General features: G+C 41.1%; 1 protein-coding gene across 3 annotated transcripts in view; it reads left to right on the top strand.

The window, feature by feature from the left end:
* The window catches only part of F5 (coagulation factor V), a 1,256,984-nt gene that overhangs the window by 879,770 nt on the left and 353,228 nt on the right, over nucleotides 1-23,986 (top strand). For all 3 annotated transcript variants that reach the window (XM_044072364.1, XM_044072363.1, XM_044072362.1), the window contains one exon: nucleotides 14,926-15,105. In XM_044072364.1, coding sequence (XP_043928299.1) covers nucleotides 14,926-15,105 — 180 coding nt within the window. The remainder of the gene's footprint in view (nucleotides 1-14,925; nucleotides 15,106-23,986) is intronic.

Raw genomic sequence — 23,986 nt, 5'->3', positions numbered from 1 at the left:
GAAAAATGTTGGTGTTCCTACACACAGGTATCTGTGAATCAAGTCCTAATCAAAGATTATTTGGGTATAGCCTAGGGAGCTCCCTCAACTGACCTCAGGCTGCCTGTTACTTGGAACCACAAACAACTGAAGAGGGACCTCAATAAAAAAAAATATAGCTGTAATGCTGGCATTCAGGGTTTTCAAACCAATCTGGATGACAGTCATTTTACATTTTACAATAGAAAACACTGCAGTGATGTGATACGTAAACACAGTAGTGTAGCTAGGACAGGGTGAGAGAGGCAGTCACCCTGGGCACAAAGTGTTGGGGGGAAGCAATCAGATGATTTAGATCTCTCTTTAATACAATACAAGCTTTTAAAAGCTGGTATTACATTTGCTGTCAAAACTGAGAACTGTAGAGGTCCATGTCTGGTCCAGTTAGCTATATATTTTTTAACTAAACCTGGGCGCTTTAGTACTCTATGAAGGCAGAGTATAAACTGTAGCAACTGTTTGCTATGTTTGTAGCAAGCAGTTTGCTACAGTTTAAAATGAAGAATTTTTTTTTAATTAAAACAAGAGTGCCATAGCTTTCCGTGCAGGCAGGGTATAAAGTGTAGAGACTGATCTGATTTGTCTTTTTCATATGTTCCTCAACTGATAGGGTTCCGGTTCTGACCTCAGATCTGACTGACCCAGAAAAACTTCCTCAACATCCTGTCCACATGTAAAGACTTGGCTCCATAGCTTGAGTTCCTCTCCTTACCCAGAATCCTGCTGTTCAGTTAGAATTACCTCAGATCTCATTTGTCACATCAGCAAATAGACGTGGTCTACAGTAGCTCGGGCTCTAGTGATTGATAAGATAAATGTTTCTTTAAATATTTTATTAGCCTTCTAAGCTGTTCTTTTTGTTTCTGCTTCCCCTATGTCTTATTTGTTATATACAGGTATATAAAAAAGTTGTGTTACGTCTGTCTTTTCTACATAATTTACAGGTCTCATGCCTTTGTTGTGTGATTTCCCTTTCTTCTAGTGTTACCCATTGAGGACACATATAAATAGCTGGTAATTCATTCTATCTTTTTACCATTGCTGATAGTCGTCTCGTCTTCTCTTTCTGTCTCTTCCAACACAGTTTCTTTTTTTTTTCACTATGTCTGAAAAGTCTACTTGCTTCAAAAAATGTGCCTCTTGTGGGCATAAGATTCCTAATTCCGATGTTCATCAGGAGTGTGTTTATTGTCTGGGATCGGCCCATCTGGATGCTGAGTATGATATTTGTGCAGGGTTTAACCATTGGTTTTTGGTTGAATGCTGTTACAAACAAGTATGTAAGGGTTTACATCTTATGCATCTTCTTCTGGACCTCCCCTTCTTCCAAAAAGCCATTTAAAAAGAGTAAGGGAGATTTATCAACACAAGGTAAAGAGGCTAGGACATGATCTCCTGATCATTCTGACTCCTGTATTTCAGGTTCATCTCCACCTGAAAAGGTCTTCAAACCTTTGGATCCATCTAGCTCCTTGGAACTGCCAAGATCAAAATCAAAACCTCTGGTTCATCCAGAGGAATAATGACTGTTTCTTTAAGTAAGATCACTTTAAATGGGATGCAAGGGAGTTCTCAGAAAAAGAAAAAGAAGCATTTACTTTCTGGGCTTGGATAATCTAAAGCCTTTGGCCATTCCTGCAGTGTTTGAGGCCTTGCATTTTCTTTATTGCATCCTTCACAACCTCTTATACCCAGTAGACTTAATTGGTTTTATAGAGTACAGGATCCTTTTAAATAACATTATAATTGAGGGCATTTTCTCTAGACAGAAAAAAAATGTCACCAGTGGTATCCTACAGGGCTGTGCCCCCTCCCCCTCCCTTTGGTATATATTTCTGTGACATAAAAGCATATGTAAAGGGACTATGGTCAACCAACTTTGCTGATGGTTGCAAACAGGGTGTGGTTGTTATTAAATCAAATTGTGATACTTAAATACTTCAGCAAGGCTTAACCAAACAAATGCTTAGTGCAGTAATCATGAGCTAAATCAACACCAAAAGTACAGCATAGTTTATTTGGGTAAATCTGGCATTATTTCTGCTTACCTTATAAATAACATTCCAATTAAATATGACATAGACATCAGGGACTTGGGTGCCAGTGTTAATAATAGACTCTCTTCTTCATCTCCACACCTCCACCTATTTCTTCTTTTTTTTTTTTCTGAGGTGTTCAGATTTAAGGATTTCCTTGAACTTTTGTGCTTTGTCTCTAGTCATCTTCCATGTATTCCGCTTAGTCCCTGTTGACCTTAGAGCCTTGGTAACCAGTGGTTTATGCTCTGGGCTGACTGTTTCACTGGGGATAACTTTGTAATCACTCATTCTACTCTAATGTCCTTTTCTTACTTGGAGGAAGTCTACACGAGTTGTATGTTGGCCAGCCTTGGTGAGCAGTGTGTTGGTCACCATCAAGCCATTTGTCAGACGGGAGTCTAGAATGGCCTGTCCTTCTTTATTCCTGTTGCCTCACACTTGTGGACCCAGGCAGTCCTGTTCTTTCACAATATGTGCATTCAGGTCATCCATTATCAACACCATCTCATATTGTCCTGTTTTATGTAGTAGGTCCTGCAAGTGATGCCTGAATGCACTCTTTTCTTACCCTCATAACCTTTCTTTGTACAGTCTACTGAGTCACTTTCCAGAAGCTGGTAGAGTGGCTATGATGCTTTGTTCTTTGCTATTGCAACGGCTCTCTTAGCCTCTTTGTTAGCCAACCAGAATGCTTTCTTAGCCTGGTCTGTCTTTTCTATCTCCCACAACAGTGCTGTGCACAGGCAATAGAAAGAGGTCCAATTTGGTTACAAACCCATATAGCCTTCCCAGTGACCAAGAGAGCAGAATATTGGACCACTATGAAATGAAGGTGTGCACATCAGCAACCCTGGTCTTAAGAGGCCTAAATTGTCAGACTCACATGAACAAACAAAGTTAAACTCCTCAAAGAAATGAGCATTAGGAGGATGTTACCAACAGCACTCTGAAGGTAAAGTTATTCAGTCTTGTTCAAACCACTGCACATGTGGGCAGACATGCTACAAGATGTGGTTATGATGCTGTTAATACTGTATCTAAGCTGCTGCAACAAGGTCAGTCACGAGGAGACGTTTGGCTGAGAATACAAACCCACGAGAGAGGATCTGAATGAACAGTTTCTTAATGCATCCTTGGATAAGAAATGCCTTTTTATACCCCCTTCTCAAGGGTTATAAAAAGAAACTAGAGAAGGTTAAGGCGATGGAATCATTTAAGCAACAGTTCCCCTCTCGCATACCAAGATATAATAGAAACTATCCTTCAAAACTCTGTCTGCCTTACTAACATGAGGGTAAAGAAAAAACAACAAAAGGTAAAAATGGCTTTCAGAAAAGGAGTAGCAAACGAGAAGCCTGAAGCCTCAGCACTCAGCTTCAAATAGGAAGCAGCATACTATGCCACACTTCTGCCTTTCCTCTCCTCCCACCTTACCAATATCCAACCCCAGGCCTCAAGCCTTTCTGTTCTTTACAAATCCTCAAAGAAATAGCAGTCTATATTGCCCTTTACTCAAAAAGTGGGAAAGTTTTAGTGGGGTCAAGTAATTTGCTCAGGTGGTACTCCAGAGATTCAGTCTACAGTTCCCAACAGACTCAACAGTTCAGCAGATTCCTCCAATTCCATAAGTCTAAAATCATTTGGTAGGGTCTCTTTTGAATGATTTGCACATGCAAGATTCTATAGAGATAGTGCTGGGGGGGGAGGCCAGTGACTTCTATGTAAGAGTATTTCTGGTATCAAGAAACTATGGCCCTTAGAGACTGACCATTGACCTGTCAAAAGTAAATTTTTAAAAATACCAAAGTTCAGAATGCTTATACTTCATTCCCTTCTGACCTTCTTGTTTCATTAAGCCCTCAAGGCTGCCATAGACTGAAAGATACCTATCTGCATAATCCCATACTTAGGGGCAACATGTGTTTTCTTAAGTTCTAAGCAGGGGGTTGCCATTGCCAATTGGCTTCTTTAACCTTTGAACTATTTACTGCTTATGAAGTCTTTACCAAGTTTCAGGCTCCAGTTATACCTAACTGCAAAGCCAAGAACATTCACATATATCCTTGTCTAGAGATGTTTAATACTAGCCCAGTCCCATTAGCTTACATTGTGGATTACTGCCAGTATCTAAGTCTCTTTCTCAACATTTCCAAGTCCAGTTTGATGCTTTATGACATTGCACTGTGAAGTCACCAGATGCAGAAAAATGTTGGTGTTCCTACACACAGGTATCTGTGAATCAAGTCCTAATCAAAGATTATTTGGGTATAGCCTAGGGAGCTCCCTCAACTGACCTCAGGCTGCCTGTTACTTGGAACCACAAACAATTGAAGAGGGGCCTCAATAAAAAAGAAATTATAGCTGTAATGCTGGCATTCAGGGTTTTCAAACCAATCTGGATGACAGTCATTTTACATTTTACAATAGAAAACACTGCAGTGATGTGATACGTAAACACAGTGGTGTAGCTAGGACAGGGTGAGAGAGGCAGTCACCCTGGGCACAAAGTGTTGGGGGGAAGCAATCAGAAGATCTAGATCTCTCTTTAATACAATACAAGCTTTTAAAAGCTGGTATGACATTTGCTGTCAAAACTGAGAACTGTAGAGGTCCATGTCTGGTCCAGTTAGCTATATATTTTTTAACTAAACCTGGGCGCTTTAGTACTCTATGAAGGCAGAGTATAAACTGTAGCAACTGTTTGCTATGTTTGTAGCAAGCAGTTTGCTACAGTTTAAAATGAAGAATTTTTTTTAAATTAAAACAAGAGTGCCATAGCTTTCCGTGCAGGCAGGGTATAAAGTGTAGAGACTGATCTGATTTGTCTTTTTCATATGTTTCTCAACTGACAGGGTTCCAGTTCTGACCTCAGATCTGACTTTAACCACATGTAAAGACTTGGCTCCATAGCCTGAGTTCCTTTACTTACCCAGAATCCTGCTGTTCAGTTAGAATTACCTCAGATCTCATTTGTCACATCAGCAAGTAGATGTGGTCTACAGTAGCTCGGGCGCTAGTGATTGATAAGATAAATGTTTCTTTAAATATTTTATTAGCCTTCTAAGCTGTTCTTTTTGTTTCTGCTTCCCCTATGTCTTATTTGTTATATACAGGTATATAAAAAAGTTGTGTTACGTCTGTCTTTTCTACATAATTTACAGGTCTCATGCCTTTGTTGTGTGATTTCCCTTTCTTCTAGTGTTATCCATTGAGGGCACATATAAATAGCTGGTAATTCATTCTATCTTTTTACCATTGCTGATAGTCATCTCGTCTTCTCTTTCTGTCTCTTCCAACACAGTTTCTGTTTTTTTTTCACTATGTCTGAAAAGTCTACTTGCTTCAAAAAATGTGCCTCTTGTGGGCATAAGACTCCTAATTCCGATGTTCATCAGGAGTGTGTTTATTGTCTGGGATCGGCCTATCTGGATGTTGAGTATGATATTTGCGCTGGGTTTAACCATTGGTTTTTGGTTGAATGCTGCTACAAACTAGTATGTAAGGGTTTATTGCCCTTTACATCTTATGCATCTTCTTCTGGACTTCCCCTTCTTCCAAAAAGCCATTTAAAAAGACTAAGGGAGATTTATCAACACAAGGTAAAGAGTCTAGGACATGATTTCCTGATCATTCTCCCTCCTCTGTTTCAGGTTTGGCTCCACCTGAAAAGGTCTCCAAACCTTTGGATCCATCTAGCTCCTTGGAACTGCCAAGATCAAAATCAAAACCTCTGGTTCATATCTCCTCCACTTTCACTCTGGAGCTGATACCCTCGCAGATCCATTCTCCTTTCCTGCTGGAGACCCTTCGAAGGACTTCCAGACCACCCTCTACCTTGTCATCTCTCAAGTCATCTAGGAGCCTAACCAAAGCAGATGTGGACAGGATGTTGAGGAAGTTTTTCTGGGCCCAGATTCAGTTGGGATTTCTCCCATCAGACCTGTGAGTCAGCTGCCAGCCCCAGCCCAACTGTTGACACCTTCTTTTATATGACCTTCAGTTTCAGAGCCTTTGGACCCAAGAGTTCTGAGTTTGTCTGCATTGGATCCAAAGGCCTGGTCTTCCTCGACTTTGTCAACATCTCTGATCAAGTTGACACTGTCTCTGTTGGAGCTGGAGGGATCTCAGAGCCGAACAGCTGACACTGGATCCAGGAGTTGGGTTCAACTCCAATGCTGATGGAGCCATTCCTTCCTGTCAGAGCATCAGCAATGGACAGCTCGGCCATGACCTCTGCTTTGAGGAAGGGTCATAGTGATACTGTGAACCATCCTGGGCAGTTGTCCTCTGCCAGGGTGGTCATTGCTTCTCCCATGTCTTCTGCCTTCAAAGTAGTAGACAGAGCTTATTCCACCACTGTGGACAAGACATACTTGCCTCCCCCTGAGGTCCACCCCTTCCACAACTGTCTGCCTTAGTCCTGAGTCTCTACATCATGTCCCATCAGGGCAGCCAGCCTATACAAGTCCGAAGAGAGTCCTCATTCAGGACTTTGCTCACACTTTCAAGTCCTCTCTACATTATCCCACCAGGGAGTTCCCTCGGAAGCATACATGCAAGAGGAGGCACTTAGATTCACAACAGGAATCCTTAACAGAAGACACCAACTTCAATGAAGGGGAAGGGTCCCCTAGATCACCCCTGTGAGGATGTCTCCATCAGTGAAATACTTAAACCTTTGAGACAGAGAGATGGTTGGCCAGACTGATTCACAATTGGCTCTCTGGGTTCCTGTATGCATTCCCTCCTACCATACCACTCAACTTCCTAGCGCAAAATATCTGGATGAAGTCAAAATAATGGGGGCAGAGTACCAAAAATATGGACAGATTTTAATTATTGCTCTTATAAACTTAAAAGGTTGCTAAATACAGATGCCTGGTGTCAGAGGCATGGCCTCAAGCTCAATGCCAAAAAGTGCATTGTCATCCCCTTTGGTAAAAACTCTGTACTCATAAATACCACATAAACGGCAGTCTACTTAATGCTGAATGTGTGATAAGAAACCTTGGGACCCAGGTGGACAGTAGTCTCTCCTTTGATAATCATATCATCACAATAGTCAGGAAATCCTTCTATGTGGCACACCTTATCACAAAAGGGTTCTCAGCCAGGAAAAAAAGAGGTCATTGTTTCCCTCTACTGGGCATTCATTAGACCAATTATAGAGTACAATGCCCCTTTTGGAATGTACCTCACAAGACATCTGCAGCAGCTGGAAAGGTCACAGAAGTACCTCACAATGAGGATTTCTGGCCTCAAACAGATGCCCTACACTGACTGTCTTAAACAACTCCAGCTTTACTCTGTAGCATATCGCCTACTCCGAGGAGATCTCTGCCTAACATATAAAGCTATGTTAAACCCAGAGCTTTTGGACATGCTACACCTTAAGAAATTCCAATCCCTCTGAGCTACACACTGTAGGAACCTAAACCTTGTCACCACAATAAACAGGACATGCTGGAGGGATAGATTCTGTCCCAGAGACTTCCTATACTCTGGAACAGGCTACCCATCTATGTCAAGCAAAGTTCTTCATTAGCACTCTTCAAGAAAAATCGTGATGAGTGCATGAGATATAGGAAATACACCCCGGTGATCACTCTGCTCAACAGGGGCACAGGAAATTAACTTTCTTGGATGGCATAAGCCAGGGAACCTTGTTGGCTAGGCTTACTTAGGCCCTTGGGCTGATAGCCTAGTACCTACCTATGAACCTATAAAATAACATGATTTGCATTAGCATGCATTTTGTGAAGGATATGAAATCTAAAATTCAAATGTCTGTCATTATTTAAGGACTTTAGTTCTCACTAATTTGCCAGAAAGCCACAAATTTTATAAGGAACAGACCAAAAATATGAGGCAAAAATCTGAACATTCTGCTAAAATCTGGGAATTTGAGAGCCTCCTACTCCTCTCATTCCCAAATTCTTGCAGAAAGCATCTTACTAGAAGTGCAAAGGAATCTGCATTGCTCCTTTCCTGCCTCAACAAGTATGGTTCCCATTCCTGTGGCCTTAACAAGTGCACCCCCTTGGGAATCTCAAATTTTCATGATGGAGATAACCATTCCTCTCTGGCATCATCTAGATTATGCAAAGCCTTCTTTAAAGGTACTTTTTACTCTGACTCCTTATTAAGGATCCTACTCCTCCATGAGATTTAACCATACTCCTTCAAGCCCTGACTTAGTCCCTCTTTGAAGCAGCTGCTAAGGTGGACTTGATGTTTTTGTCTTGGAAAACTGTTTTTCTGGTCACAATCACATCAGCCAGACTGCTATCATAATTCCAGGCTCTATCTTGTAAGCCACCATACCTGATCTTTCTCAAGGATAGGGTGTCTCCCCATGTTAACCCTTCCTTTCTACCTAAGGTGGCTTCAGAAATAGCTATAAATCAGTCCATCAACCTTCCTGTTTTCTTTCCAAAATTTTCCAGCAAAGGTGAATACATGCATATTTTGGATGTTCATAGACAGCTTATATTATATCATTTGGCTCCAATGTACTCCAGAATATCCTTCCTTGAGGACCACTCTGGGATTTTCTGTAGCTGGAGAATCTGCCCTGTCAGTTGAGGAATGGACAAAAAAGACAACATCAGATACAAAGGTTTTGTACTTACCATAACATTGTATCTGTGTAGTCTGTTTTTGTCTTTCCTCAACCACCTGACCTCCAATCACCTTCCTTCATGAAAATCTTTTATTCCCTGGTCCCCTAGTATGCCCTGACATGTCATATTGTGTGACTGTTGATGAGTTCCAGTATTTTCTTCCTCCTTTTTCCTTCTTCCATGCAGTCTGACTGGGATGTTATTGGTGATTATAGTGTATACCTTTGTGCTGTAGACAGAGGTGTAGACTGAATAGAGGGCAAACTCAGCCTGAGGTCAATACAGATGCATTGTTATGGTGAGTACATAACTTTTGTTGTGCTATATTTGTAGCAAGCGATTTGCTACAGTTTAAAAAGAAGATTTTTTTTTAAAACTAAAACATGAGTGGTGTAGCACTGTGTGCAGGTAAGGTTTAAACTGTAGCAGCTGTCCTATCTTACTTGTCCTGAGCATCAAAGGATTGGGTTTAGGTACCAGGCCACCTTACACCCCATTCTCTAACATCTGCCATGATTAGATGGGCTGTAACATTTCCCTGGTCTTAATAGGTCATATGGGTGTTCCCTGCAGCCTTGGGAGTCTGCCCAGGGTTAGCCTAGGAAATCCTTAAGCCTAGGTTTCTTTGTGCAAGAAAGACAAAAGATAAAATGGGTCGATGACAACATTTTACCAAAAGCATGCCAGCATCTCTGGGAAGGTAAAGTCAGCCCAGCTGGAGGGACAGGGTACAAAGCTGTAAGTAGGGCTTGACATTGTCCCTTCACCTGTGGCAGAGGTTCTTGTGGTGATGCTTATGGAAACAGTGGTTATTCTTGTGTTTGTATAATTATGGTAAGTTCCTTAAACAAATGTACCTTCAACATGCACATTCATTCATAAAATGAGTCATGTTTCCTGTATATCTATTTTTGAACTTTTTCATTACTGGATCAGATCAAGTAATTTCTCGCATTAAAAAGCAAACTAATAACATCTTTAACACAAAAACAGTAGAAGTTTATATCATGCACAGAAATTGCTCAGTGTGTAGTTATCTATAGAATTAATATTTTGTGCATAAGCCTTGTAACATTTCTGTAACTGAGCATGAAATTCCCAAGAAATCCCATATTTAAACAAAATATGTGAATGACATTAACATACATTACCTACAGGGATATTAATTAAATGTTAGTTGATTACTTTCACCTAGCAGTGAGAAGAGGAATGTTTAAATGAATTATTGAAACTGACTTTTTAGATATTTTTGTTTGCAAAGGAATCAAGAAATTGTGGTATAGTTGCACAAATGTTACTGCAGCTACCTCGCTGCATTTGGTTCTTGACTGAGGTGCCATCTGTACAGACTCTGCACAGACATTCTGTGTTCACATTGTTTTCGCGAGTGCTTCATTTTCCTCATACATTCCCAGATGTACTGCAGGTAGATTTGTGATGAGGTGTGTGTGTGTGTGTGTGTGTGTGTGTGTGTGTGTGTGTGTGTGTGTGTGTGTGTGTGTGTGTGTGTGTCTCTGTGTGTTTATTGTTTATGTGTATGGGTGTGAATCCTGTGATAGGCTGGTGCCCTTTCTAGGACTGGTTTCTGTGCCTTGTGCTCAATGAATGACAGGATAGGCTATGGCTTTCCCCCACAACTTTGACATACCTCTGAACTTCGAAGTATTAAAAGTCATAGCAGTGGCCTTTAAAAGTCATAGTGGATGGTCAGAAAGAGGGGCACTTTCTTATTTTTCACACTAGACCCTTGCATGTTAGACACTATATAGTAAGTAGTTGTCATTCTTTGTACAGGCTTGGTGTATGTATTCAATAAAGTATGGTCTCATAAACAGGTCTGAGTTTATAAGAAACATCATAAATTAAGGAGGAGCAAAGGTAAATCTGATGGCTAAAATCATATTGTTATGCTTAGGTCATAGCAAGTGAGAGGTATACCTGAACTGGTTTAAACAGGTAATCACAGAATGAAGGAATGAAACTTACTTACATTGCACTTGTTCTTGTTCCACAAATGCAATATGTTTTACAACAATAAAAATTAATGATAAAGTCCAACAAAATGAAAAGTTCTTAGGCAAATAGAATATGCAGGGTCCAGGATTAAATTATCACTGACATCATCTGCTCCAATACGAGTTGTGCTGGCACATGTCTGATTTGTTGTTTCAAGATGATATCAGTATGGAGTAAAATGCAATGGCCTGATACAAACTCGCCCAAGAATACAACTCTGACCTGTGCTGGTGGCATTGATAGATAAAGTCCTGATTATAGCCCAGGTGACCTGAGTTTGACTAGCTGCTCTGGAGCTTGACAGCACAGGCCAGGAAGATGATCATGTCCACCCAGGAGAGGAGAGATGGTGGGTTCTGCCAGTCTGGAGAAAAAAATATAATGAAAGAAGGAAGGTGGTTCTTATCTGGCTCACGGCACTTTTCTAATGACAGGGCTTCAGCTGGAGAGTGTAAGCCCATCAAGATGTGGGTAGCTATTGATGGGAAAATGTGGGAATGGATGCCCAAGCTAGTGAAGATATGCCCTATTTCCATGTATGGGTTAGCATGCATGCATGGATGGAGGGCCATAGATGGTGGTGCTTGCTGTGATGGAGGTGCTTACATCACCACCAGTGAATAGGGATATGCCAAAAAAAAAAAAAACTGCTTTTGTTACTGGAATGCTATTATGAACATGAAGCACCCTCATGGCTGCATGGATGATAATAATAACCTGCATGGAACAGTGCAGTGTCTGGGAAAGCCTGATGGTATGGAGGTAATAACAATACATAAAAAGAAACAACTCTGAAATGAAAGATTGTCATATTACATCCCTTGGCTTTACAGATATGGAGGCACAAAACCTAATGAAACTATATTCCACTGTCATTACCCAGAAGACTGTGCCTCTGTAAGCCCTCACGCAAACTATACTAACTCCATGGTAACTATAGCTTTGAGTAAGTAATATTTGATTTTGTAGAGCTATCACAAGTGATTCAAAAGCTGAGATTTTCAGATGCTCCTGCTTTCACATGTAACTGATCAGAAAAGACAAACAGCATCTAGGACCCAAGAACATCAAAGGCTTCCCCTTACACATACAAGCACACATACACATGCACGTTATCACAAACATGTACATACTCACACATAAGGTAAGCAATCTTATTTTCCCTCATAAAATTAAATTAATTATATTCTTCAATTTTTAATCCTCAAATCATGCTTCTGGAGTCACAATCCTCCAGCACATGTACAGTGGATATAAAAAGTATACACACCCTGTTAAAATGCAGGTTTTGTGAAATAAAAAAATGAGACCACAGTAAATAATTTCAAAACTTTTCTCATCATTAATATGACCTATAACCTGTACAATTCAATTGAAAAACAAACAAATCTGTTAGGGGAAAAAATATAAAAAATAAAAAAAACATACAATATGCTGGTTGCAAAGTGTGCACACCCTTAAACTAATACTTTGTTGTGTGTGCACACCCGTAAACTAATACCTTGTTGAAGCACCTTTTGATTTAATTACAGCATTCATTCTTCTTCGGTAGGATTCTATCAGCATGGCACATCTTGACATGGCAATATTTGCCTAGTCTTCCTTGAAAAAGCACTCCAAATCTGACAGATTGCAAGGGCATCTCTTGTGCACAGCCCTCTTCAGGTTACCCCACAGATTTTCTATTGGATTTAGGTTTGGGCTCTGGCTGGGCCATTCCAAAACTTTAATTTTTTTTCTGGTGAAGCCATTCTATTGTTGATTTTATGCTTGAGGTCATTGTCATGTTGAAAGGTGAAATTCCTCTTCATTTTCAGCTTTCTAGCAGATGCCTGAAGGTTTTGGGCCAAAAGTGACTGGTATTTGGAACTGTTCATAATTCCCTCCACCTTGACTAAAAGCCCCAGTTCCAGCTGAAGAAAAGCAACCCCAAAGCATGATACTGCCACCACCATGCTTCAAATGTATATTTTGAAATTATGGCCAAAAAGTTCAACCTTGGTCTCATCAGACCATAACATATTTTTCCACATGCTTTTGGGAGACGATGTATTATTTTGCAAATTTTAGCTGGGCCTGGATGTTTTTTTGTGTAAGAAAAGGCTCCCGTCTTTCAACCCTACCCCATAGTCTAGACATATGGAGAATACGGGAGATTGTTGTCAAATGTAGTACACAAGTACTTGCCAGAAATTACTGCAGCTCCTTCAGTGTTGCTGTATGTCTATTAGCAGCCTCCCTGACCAGTTTTTGTCTTGTCTTTTCATCAATTTAGGAGTGATGTCCAGTTCTTTGGAATGTCACTGTTGTCCCATATTTTCTCCATTTTGTGATGATTGTCTTCACTGTGTTCCATGGTATATCCAATAATGTGGACATTTTTTTGTATCCTTCTCCTGACTGATACCTTTCAACAATGAGATCCCTTTGATACTTTGTAAGCTCTCTGCAAACCATGGCTTTTGCTGTAGCAGGCAATCGAGTAAATGTCAGGAAAATCCTACTAGGACAACTGAACTTTATTTGGGGTTAATCAGAGTCTCTTTAATTGATGGCAGGTGTGTACCCAAGAAGACTGAATCCTGTAATTAAATCAAAAGCTGCTTCAACAAAGTATTAGTTTAAAGGTGTGCACACAAAAAAGTATTAGTTTAAGGGTGTGCACACTTATGCAACCAGCGTATTATATGTTTTTTATTTTTTATATTTTTCCCCTAACACATTTGTTTTTCAATTGAATTGTACAGGTTATAGGTCATGTTAAAGGTGGGGAAAGTTTTAAAATGATTTATTGTGGTCTCATTTTTTTATATCACAAAAAATGGCAACAGGGGTGTGTACACTTTTTATATCCACTGTATGTAGTGATTCATCTTTTGCTAATTTGTGTTATACTGTGTAGTACACAGTCCAAGACCATATTCATGATCAGATGAGACCATTTTGATTCATATATCCCCCCTGATGCCTAGAATCATAGTCAGCAAGTTTCCAAGTGCCGCATGCCAGTGCAGTACTCTGTTGGAGGGGTACACATAATTACCTTCCAAGCATGCTGCCGGGTTACATTTATTGTATAGTTCATAGATTTCTAGACAGAAAGGTGTGTGGCAAAGCAGGCTTCCAAAGATGTCAGATATCCACCACATTCTTGTGGTGCACACCTATGCTTTCCAGTAGTGGTAATCAATACTGGGTGGATCAGTGCCAAGACACCCTGCAGAGGTTGCCAATGCAGACAAGTTTTGACGTGTTTGAATAAGAGTATGCGTGTGTGTGCTTGTGTGTGTGTGTGTGTGTGTGTGTGTGTGTGTGTGTGTGTGTGTGTGTGTGTGTGTTTGTGTGAATAGTGAACAGTAGGACAATGTGTATGTGGATCAGTCAGTATCTTTGTATAAACGGCTTGTGTGTGTGTCCTACGACTGGGAATCAGCACCTATAGGAAGTCCTCTTAGTACCTGTACAACATAGTAGCTTAGCTGGTACGCGCTCCACTGCATGGTGGTTCAAACTTGAATAGTGAAATGATTCATAGTCATGCACATACCTTGTTAATAAGATGCTCCCCTCTAGAGAATTTGTATGACCAGTAATCAATCCATAGCAATGCAGTAGAAATCAGATCATTGATTCAGGGAAATTTGAGCTACGTTGTTATTTACTATGAGTACCAGCACATGTTAACTCCACATATAGTTGACTCTAACAGAAAATAATGGATTCTCAATTGCAAATAGCATATCTCTTTCTCATTTCTCAGAAAATCTTGAGTATTTCTAAAGTCATGCCCGGAATAATGGAACAAAAGGTGTTACATGGCTTCAGGCTATCATACTGGATGTACAAAACATATGATTCAATGTAGTTGCACATTGTCTGTGTGGCTTCTCATGCCTGACATGAATGCATATATTATACTGACAAATAAATATACTCCGTGTACACTCATCTAGGATAATTTAACTGTAGAGAATTGAATAGCTTAAGATACAGAATTTTGAAGCACCCTTTCTGATTTTTATATAATCGTATGTGTGATGCTTAGGAATTTCAGAACTGCATCTCAGTGTTTTTATGGTGTGTGAATGTGTGTGTGTGTGTGCATGTGTGTCTGTATTCATATTTGTGTCTGTCTGTGTGTGCTTATGTGCATTTTCAAAACAAACTCATTTCATTCCTATCCTAAAGGATTTTGCTTTTCTTTCCAGCAATTAATGGAATTGTTTACAATTTACAAGGATTAATGATGTTCAGTGATGAACTGGTTCGCTGGCATTTGTTAAACATGGGAGGACCAAAGGATTTTCATGTAATCCATTTCCACGGGCAGTCCTTTACTGAAAAGCACATTAATGAACATCGCCTTGGTGTCTTTCCTCTTTTTCCAGGTAAACAGAAGTTTGTTTTATCACTTTTATTGATCTAATTTGTTTTCTGTACATTCTGCCTAGAATATAGGGTGTATGCAATAATGCTTAGCACTTCTGTGAAGTACTAAGCATCACAAGCAGCTTTTTTTTCTTCAGTTAGTGAAGGGGACTAGTTATGCATATATAATATGTGTTTTGTACTAAATTGCAGAAGCATGTATTTGGGAGGAAAATCTACACACCTTCCACAAGATGAAAATAAAAAAGACAGTGGCTTACAATATTTAGTGCCTTGCAGAAGTGCCAAGTGTTTTTGAATACCTCCCAGTAATCTTTTTAATCCACAGTAAAGCATCTTAAGAAAAGTTATAACTTTTATGATGTTAAACTGGAGTTATTTTCCAAAATTCAATATACAAGATATCACAATGTATTAATTGTTTTCAAGTATGTTTATGGAGTACTTACAGAAATATAAATCTTAATAAAATAGGTTTTGGTTTTACTTTAGTAAGAACATATTTTACCTAAAGTTAAAATTAATTCAGTTTCACTTCATATCTAAAGGTGGAGATTTTTGAAAAAAGTCACTTTGTTACATAATTCTGTAGCTATGTTTGCTTAAAAATTTCTGTATCGGATATTCTGTATAGTATAATATTGTATAATTTTATTTAACTTATGTAAATATTTTTTCATGAAACATTAAAACATTTTGAACTGATTTGCAATTCTAAATTACAAAAGTTTGTAGTGCATTTTATTTCTGTGACAAAGTGTATCCAAATCTGTAAAGGTGTGATATTCAGAAACAAATAATATAGTGACTTATGCAAAAATAGCATGGTGAGAGGCAACAGTCATGGAGGGGGTGAGACAGACGTAGCACGACCATGCCACAGGAGAAATAGCACAGTATGTGTCATTAGATAATAACTACATAAACAATATGCAGATGAGTATCATCATGCTAATGGGAGTCATTACATATACAGATGATGAACGTAAATATACCACCTTGATTCAGAGCCATGTCAGTCAGCACAATCCACTGTGGCAAACATCTGTAGCAACCACTAGGATTTTACACTGTACAAAAACCTGCCATGGATTGCTGATATAATGCTAGGAGTGGCATCAGCATTAAATGGACAGCAAGTGTTAGTGACCACTTGCAACGTCTGTGCTCATAAAGTTGCATGCCATCTCCATTCACATCATGGCAGAGTCCATCAGTGGCTAACATATTGTCACCTCTATGTCTAGGACGTTGTCAGTCGCTACCATGTTGACAGAGACACCATACAGGAGTCAGAACACATGTACCCTCACATTAAATCAAGGGGGATATGTGGAATGCCTCTTCTTTCACCATCTGGTGGGGAACATATTAGGAGTTTTGCAGATGTTAGCCTCATGAATCCCACCTAAGTTCCTTGACGTGATGTGGAAACTTGTGGAGGAGCATATTTGGCTTCCATGGACAACAGTGAAGAGAGAGCCGCCTCTGTGCAGGCATTCTACAACATAACCAAGTTTGTGAGGGTCTGGGAAGCCACTGACTGCACCCATATTGCTATCAAAGTCCCTTTTGCTCCACATGGCATTCAGTATATCAACTAGAAAGACTTCCACTTCATGGACTACCAGTTAGTATACAGTGCACGGGTTATTATGTGCAATGTGCCTGTATACTATCCAGGCAATTTTCATGACTTCCACATCACACATATGTGCTTAGTATGTGCACACATTGCCACCCATAGAGTCTTCAATATCCTAGCCCAAGGTACTAGGCTACTCATAATAGTGTCCACTTTGGTGTATTACAGGTGATGCAGGATATACTGTGCCAGTCTATAGTTGTCTTAGTAATGTCCCTGTCTTCTTTCAGTGAGCACAGCCTGTGTGCTACTGTGTTGCCACCATACCAAAACTGTGACATAGTGTGACAGTATTAGGCATTTCAGCATTGTCTGCAGTACATCAGACCTCAGTCTTTGCCCAGTGTACTGGAGGCTTCATACCCACTGTAGCATGTAATGCAGTCTGCGTGCATATGATGTACTTTTGTGAATCTTACACCACAGAACAGTAGCCTGCCCTAATGTGTTGATTGTGCCCTGTCTGGTTCAGTCGCTATCCATCAGTATTGCAACTTGTTCTACCCTGTCACCTGTGTCCTGTCATGGTGACTCTTTCATCAGGACTGCACTTTGCCAGCCCTTCCCCCTCTGCCCTGTCAGGTTGAGCCCCCCCACACAACTGCAGCCTAAACTGCCCTGTCCCCTGTGCCAGATGTTGTGTTACCCCCCCCAGCATGTCATTCCCCTGACTTGTCTTGTGTTACCCCACCCACTGCTCTGCTCGGTTATTGTCTATTTTTTTTTTGGTCACCTCCACTTACGCTTGTGTAGTCATTACAGTCTTGAGGACCGTTATGACCAGTCCTGCATGCTGCCAATTTACCTATGTGACAGTGTACTCTGTTATCCACTATATTCTGATTCACTAAGTTGCTTGCCATAATGCCATTTCCATTTGATATATGGCAAATACATTTTTTATCGCACTAAAAATGTGCTTCGTAGCACAGTAATTCATGTAATAAGGTGATTTGGCAGGGCTGTTTATTTATTTATTTTACATTAGTTTACTGGGAAAGTCTGACTGGAACTAGGTCTATTTACAGCGGAGGCTCGGGCAGAAAAGCTCTACAACAACAATTTTATACAGTGTTATATATACAATCAAAAAGTATTTCCTACAATAGATCTTTTCAGGCAAGTTTACATTACACAAAGAGGACCCTGGATGTCGGTTATTTGGGAAGGAAAAGAAAACAAGAGATACAATTACTGTCTGATGCAATCAAAGTAATATCACAGAAGGGAATATAGTAGTAAAAAGTAGCTAAAAGTAGGCCCTGTTCTAGGAGTTTCTGAAGTACTGAGTATTAGGCATAGTGAGCAGTGATAGAAAGGAGAATAGAAGAAATGGAGGAGATTAGGAAAGCATTTATGTAATGCAAGGACAGAGCCATGACTGCAAGAGGTGTGGCTTGAGTGATTTTTTTGAACAGTGAGATAGATGTTGCTGAGGATATATTTTTGGGGAGCCTATTCCATTCCTTAGCGATGGTATCAGAGAAGAGGGCTTTCCCTGCAGTGTTGTTGGCTTTGGATATACAGAGCAGGGTCTTGTTTGATGAGCGTAGAGGACAGTTTGCTGTGTATTGGTTTAGTAGTTGGTTTAGGGCTGGCATTTTGTGGGGATTCTTTAGTATGTTGAAGGTGAGCAGTAGCTGGTGATACCTAATTAGCTGAGGGAGTTCTAACCATTGTAGGTGTTTTAAGGCAAGACAGTGATGAATTCTAAAAGTGGAGTTATTGGCACATTTTACAATCTTATTGTAACATGATTTTAGTTTGTATAGGTCTGTTTTACTGATGTGAATTAGGATTGGTGATGCATTTAGTAGGGTAGACAAGAGGTGGGTTTGGGCTAGGGTGATTCGTGCTTGGTCTGATAGGAACTGTTGCTGAAATGAAACTAAAAGATGTGTTATTAGCCATAGTTGGTGATATGATGCTCATGTCTGCTTACTCCTGAGCTGAGAGGTAATGTGTAGTCCATGTGCAGAGCCACTGAGAAGCTGCCTGGCCATGCTGTGTCATTTTGCATTATAGACTAAACACAAGAATCCAGGCACAGGCACAGAAAACCAAACCATTTAATGAATTTAAAACCTGACACACTAGAAAACAATAAAAAGATGAGTGCTTCCATTTTAAACAAAGTTAAAACTTCATCAGATTTTTCATTATGCTACTGTACTGCTCAGTGACACACACCATGTGGTGTCCAGTATGTATGGCAGAGGTGCCACTTAGGCCTTCTCCAACAAGGGGTAGAAGTGGTAAGAGAAAGGTAGCCACCTTATTTTAAGCATTCTGTACTTGGTTTAAGATTGTATATTAGGCCCACTGGCTGTAGTTGTAATTGCCATCTGTTGTTAAGGATATGATGCAGTGTCTTTTTTTTTTTCCGGTGAAGATACAGGCAAACAGGGTGGCCCGTCTAAGGAGGTATGACAGTGTCTTCTGGCATTAGAGCATGTTTAGTCTGTTGATAATTATGTTGTACTATTTTAATTATGTGTAATGCATACATGCTAATCTGTAGAATTTAGTTCATTTATTTCTCTCATTCTTTGGTTTCTTGTTTTTTCTTTTTTCTTTTGATTTTCTTTTTCTACAGGATCAGCTGTGGTATAGCCTGTGGTGAGGTGCCAGCCAATATGTGCTTTGCACAGGCCTCTACACCTAGGTCCCTGACATTCCACAGGCTTGTTTCTTTGAAGGATGACAAAGGTCACCATGTGGAAGCTGATCTGTAGATTTCATTAGTGCCCTCTGTGGTCATCTCTCTGGAGGTAATCAAAGGCTTCTAATCTGAGAGTAGTATGGAGTGGCCCTTTCAGGTCACCTGGCAGGAAGTGTGGCAGATGGCAAAGACAGAGGTTTAATGGCAGCTGGATACCAATTATGGCACCTTGAAATCTCTCTATGGATAACTGATTTAGTCTCACAAATAGCTGTCCATATCCATTAGACTACCAGACGCAGTGCCTGCCCATGATGTCAGCTGTGGAGGTAACTGACATTTTGGTGACTTCTGCTCTAGCTCCATCAAGCAGGCACTCCTTTACCCTCCCTATCCCCCATCATTGTGTTCCCTATCCTCATCTGTCACTCCCCATCACCAGTTGTCCCTCTTATGTTAGTCTACATCTCTCCACTGTTGCCCTCTTATGTGTCACTATTTCCTGTCAGTCTTTGTCTGCATTATATGTTTGTTTTCCTTCCCTATACTTCCACCCTACCTACAAGTACCTTTACAACATTCTCCTATTTATCCTTCTTTATAAAATTAAAAATGGGTACCTGTAACCTCAAACAAATGCCCATCTTCCCTTCCCATTATTCCCTTCCTGTTGTACTTCTGTGTTTCAGGGCTTGTTCGTCCCCATTTCTACCCCTACTGTTTGTTCTTTTCCTCCCCATTTATATGATGAAATGTCCTGGCATTTTGCTAGGATGCCTTTTTATGGGCTGTTGTCAGTGCCTGTGTCACAGCTATGGGTGATTTAATGCACATGTGAATGCATAGCATCAGGAATACCATCTGCTTTATATTTTCCGTGAGGATCACATGACTGCAGTAGCTTGATCTTTATGGCAATAGGGTTAATGCTATAATTGCAGCTATGAAATTTTATTATGTAGTACTGTCCTCAGTGTGATGGTTCTATGCTAGCACTGATGCATACTTAATCTGCATTGGTCCATATCACATTAAATTTCCCATGATACTTAACTGTGATATGGCATTATGCTTCTTTCTGAATATACTTTTATCAGGCCAGAGAAAGGCATTGTGCATCAGCAAGTGACCGAATTATGAAGTTATTGTTTGGTACAGGTATGCCATCAGGCAGGAATCATGGTGTTATATGAGGAATGTTGGTTCAGCGACAATGTGTGCTAAGGCAGTATGTACATAATAAGATTGAGTCTGTATCATTTCAGTCAATTCAATAGCCACATAGCCACATCACTAAATGACACTGCATTGAAAATACAGTCCGTCAAACTGTTCTGATTGAGATTGCATAACGGTGGAATCAGGAAATTTGCCCTTTTCTCCACAGTAGTGTGATTTGAGAGTTGGAATATATAGATAGCGGGGGGGGGGGGGGGGTTGATGGATTAAATTTTCGATGCAGTGGTGTTTGGTGATGTGGGCATTTGCTGAAATTATATAGACCCAATAAGGTTATAAGAGTAATCATTTGGATGACCAGGTGAATAGTTGAACTGGGTATTGCTGCTAGTTCAGGATAGACTCTGTTTTAAGGAGTTGTATCCGTTTATTTCAGCTGTTTTGTTTATTTACTAGTGTTGATTTTCTGCAAAATCATGTGTTTGTAGAGGTTACTGTGCTGCACATCTGTTACCTGAGGACACCAGACTGATTTGCATATACACACTCAAAATAGTAACATTGCTGTAAGAGACATGTCTTCTTTTCCCTGCTACAGCGGCATCAGATGTAAATATAATAAGTAGGACTACAGGGAAGCATAATCAACTGCACAAGGCTGTAAAGGGTAATGTGCCCACAAATAATTGCTTTTCAATAATATATTTTTTAGCATTTCTTCTTCTTCTTTCAGCTTTTCCCGGTTAGGGGTCGCCACAGCGGATCACCTGTCCACTCATGATTGGCAGTGGAGTTTTTACGGTGTAGAGTTGCCAGCTCGGTGCCCAACCTTACACAGGAAGGCACACACATGCACGCACTCACACCTAGGGCCAATTTAGAGTGTCCAATCCATTTATTTCTGGTTAATTTGGTCTTCATTAATGTTGTTGTGTTTTTTCATATAATCACAGTGTGGCTGGCTCCATACCACTCAAATATCCCTGATTTTGTTTTATATTTTTCATCTGTTTCTTGTGAAGTTTGTGGGTTTTTTGCAAAATCATAGAGGCTTGTAGTCACTAAATACTTACACACATTTGAATTTCAAACTATAAAATGTATGCTATTGCAAAACCATTCTAGTGAATTTCTGAGCGTATAAGAGACATATTTAAAATCTGTCCCTATTTTTGGGTCTTTGTACCCATTGTTTTTCTTCTTTGTCCCTAATTCTTTAGATTCATAGGTTCATTCCCTGGCTCTTTCTTCCCTCAGTATTTACTTCCCTGGACCCCTGTCTAGCAGGGTGACTGACATGATCCCCAGGGTGAATTTCCTATCTCCCATCCAATCATCAAGGTTCCTTTTGAAGAGGGCCAAAGAGGCGCTCTGCTTGACATGTATGGGCAGTCTCTTCCAGAGTCTGGGGAGTCTCTGGGTAAGGAACCTATCCCTCCAGCATGTTTTGTTCATTGTGATGACAAGGTTTAGATCCCTGGAGCATGTGTCTCTGAGGGATTGGGATTTCTTTAAGTGTAGCATGTCCAACAGCTCTGGGTTTGACATGGCCTTGTATGTTAAGCAGAGACTGCCTCTGAGTAAATGATATGTGACAGAGTATAGGTGGAGTTTATTTAGACGGTCAGCATAAGGCATTTGCTTTAGGCATGTGATTCTTTTAGTGAGGTATTTCTACGGCCTTGACAGTTGTTGCAGATGTCTTGAGAGGTACATACCAAATGGGGCATTGTATTCTATAATTGGTCTAACCAGGGATGAGTACAGTGGGACAATAATCTCCTTTTTCTGGATGAAAAGCCCTTAATGATGAGGTGTGGTACATAGAAGGATTTCCTGACTGTTGTGGAGATATGGTTATCGAAGGTGAGACCACTGTCCACCTGTGTCCCTAAGTCTCTCATCACACTTTCAGTGTTTAGTGTACTGCCACCTATGTGGTAATTCACAGGTACATGTTTTTTCCCCAAAGGGGATAACTATACAATCTGAAGTAGGCAGACTTCATTTGTCTGCAACCTGTGGGTATCGGATCCGACTTTGGATCCGAGCCGGCATTTCAAAAGCTTAGGCTCTGAGCTCCTAGCTCCTCCCTCTACCCATAATCCCCTGCCAAGCCCTGACTGACCTCAGATTTCGTTTGCCGCATTTCATGTAACAACGGACTCCTTGAGCTCCTGGCAGTTTAAATTGTGAAGATAAGTTTTGACTAAAAAATCTTTAAATTTTACTCTTTACTCAGTTTGAGTGTGTGCGTTAGGCTTTCCTCTCTTTACCTTAGTAGTTTTTTTTCTTGGGTTTGCGTAGTTTTGGTGTGTTTGTGTCAACTGTGTGTGTTAGGCCTAGGGATTAGTATGGCAGAAAACCCTAAGGCAATTTTCTCAAAAAGTGCCGAGTGTGGCCACAAGCTATCCCCAGCTGATGGCCACACTCGGTGCGTTAAATGCTTGGGGGTTGAACACCTGTCATCTGGTTGTACCATATGTGCAGGGTTCAACCCCCGAGCTTTAAGGGAGCGGAGGTCGAAGCTTGTTCTGGCGGGACTTCTCCCTCCAGATGCGGCTTCGGCCTCTGCCCCTGCTAGCCAGCAGCCTTCTTTGAGTGCTGCGGTCTCCCCTACCTCGGCAGGGACTCAACCTCCCACCAAAAAGCCGGAGGAGAGGGAGACCATTAGGGAGAAAGAGAGACAGAAGGAGAGACACAAGCATAGGCACCACAAACGGAGGGCCGAGACCTCAAGCTCGGCCCCTCCGTCTAAGCGGGCCTCTCCTGTGTCTTCTAGATCTCCTCCTCCTTGGCTCCACTCCCCTCGGTTCTCTTCTGGGCCCGAGGAGGAGGAGGCTAGCCCTTCAGTGAGGTCTCCGAGACGGCTCTCTAGGTCTGCTTCGGTAGCCTCATCTAGATCCACATTCTCTATGTCAGAGGCAGACATGGACCGGATGATGAGGCGTTTCATCCAGGCCCAGATGCAAATGGGAGTGCTCTTAGCCCCCCCCAACCGGGAGGGGCTTCGATCCCATTTTTCGCCCCCTTGGCTCCTTCTCCGACCCGTCTCCCAGGTTCGGAGCTGTCGGAGCCTGGCAGAGTTGGATCCGGGGGTGGTTCGGATCCGATTGGTCAGCGCACCTCGGATCCGATCCATCCCTTGAGTGCTTCGGGTACTTCGGACCCGACCTCTCGGAGCCGAGGGCCTAGCCTCGGATCCGAGGGAGCTGGTGTGTCTTCAGCTCCATCTAGGTCGGAGCGCACCGGTCTCTCAGATCCGACGATCTCGGCTCCGGCTCCGATCCATGCGTCGGATCCGAGTGGGGGTCGGCTCTCGGGGCTTAGAGAGGCCGGCTCTCCCTCGGCTTTCGATGTAGTGGAAAGGGCACTGTTGAGGACTACCGGACCC

The sequence above is a fragment of the Protopterus annectens genome, chromosome 5.part0, assembly GCF_019279795.1.
Source record: "Protopterus annectens isolate FY-2018-M chromosome 5.part0, PAN1.0, whole genome shotgun sequence".
NCBI lineage: Eukaryota > Metazoa > Chordata > Ceratodontiformes > Protopteridae > Protopterus > Protopterus annectens.
The sequence above is the reverse complement of the archived record's forward strand: the minus strand, read 5'-3'. Positions and strand labels throughout refer to the sequence as shown.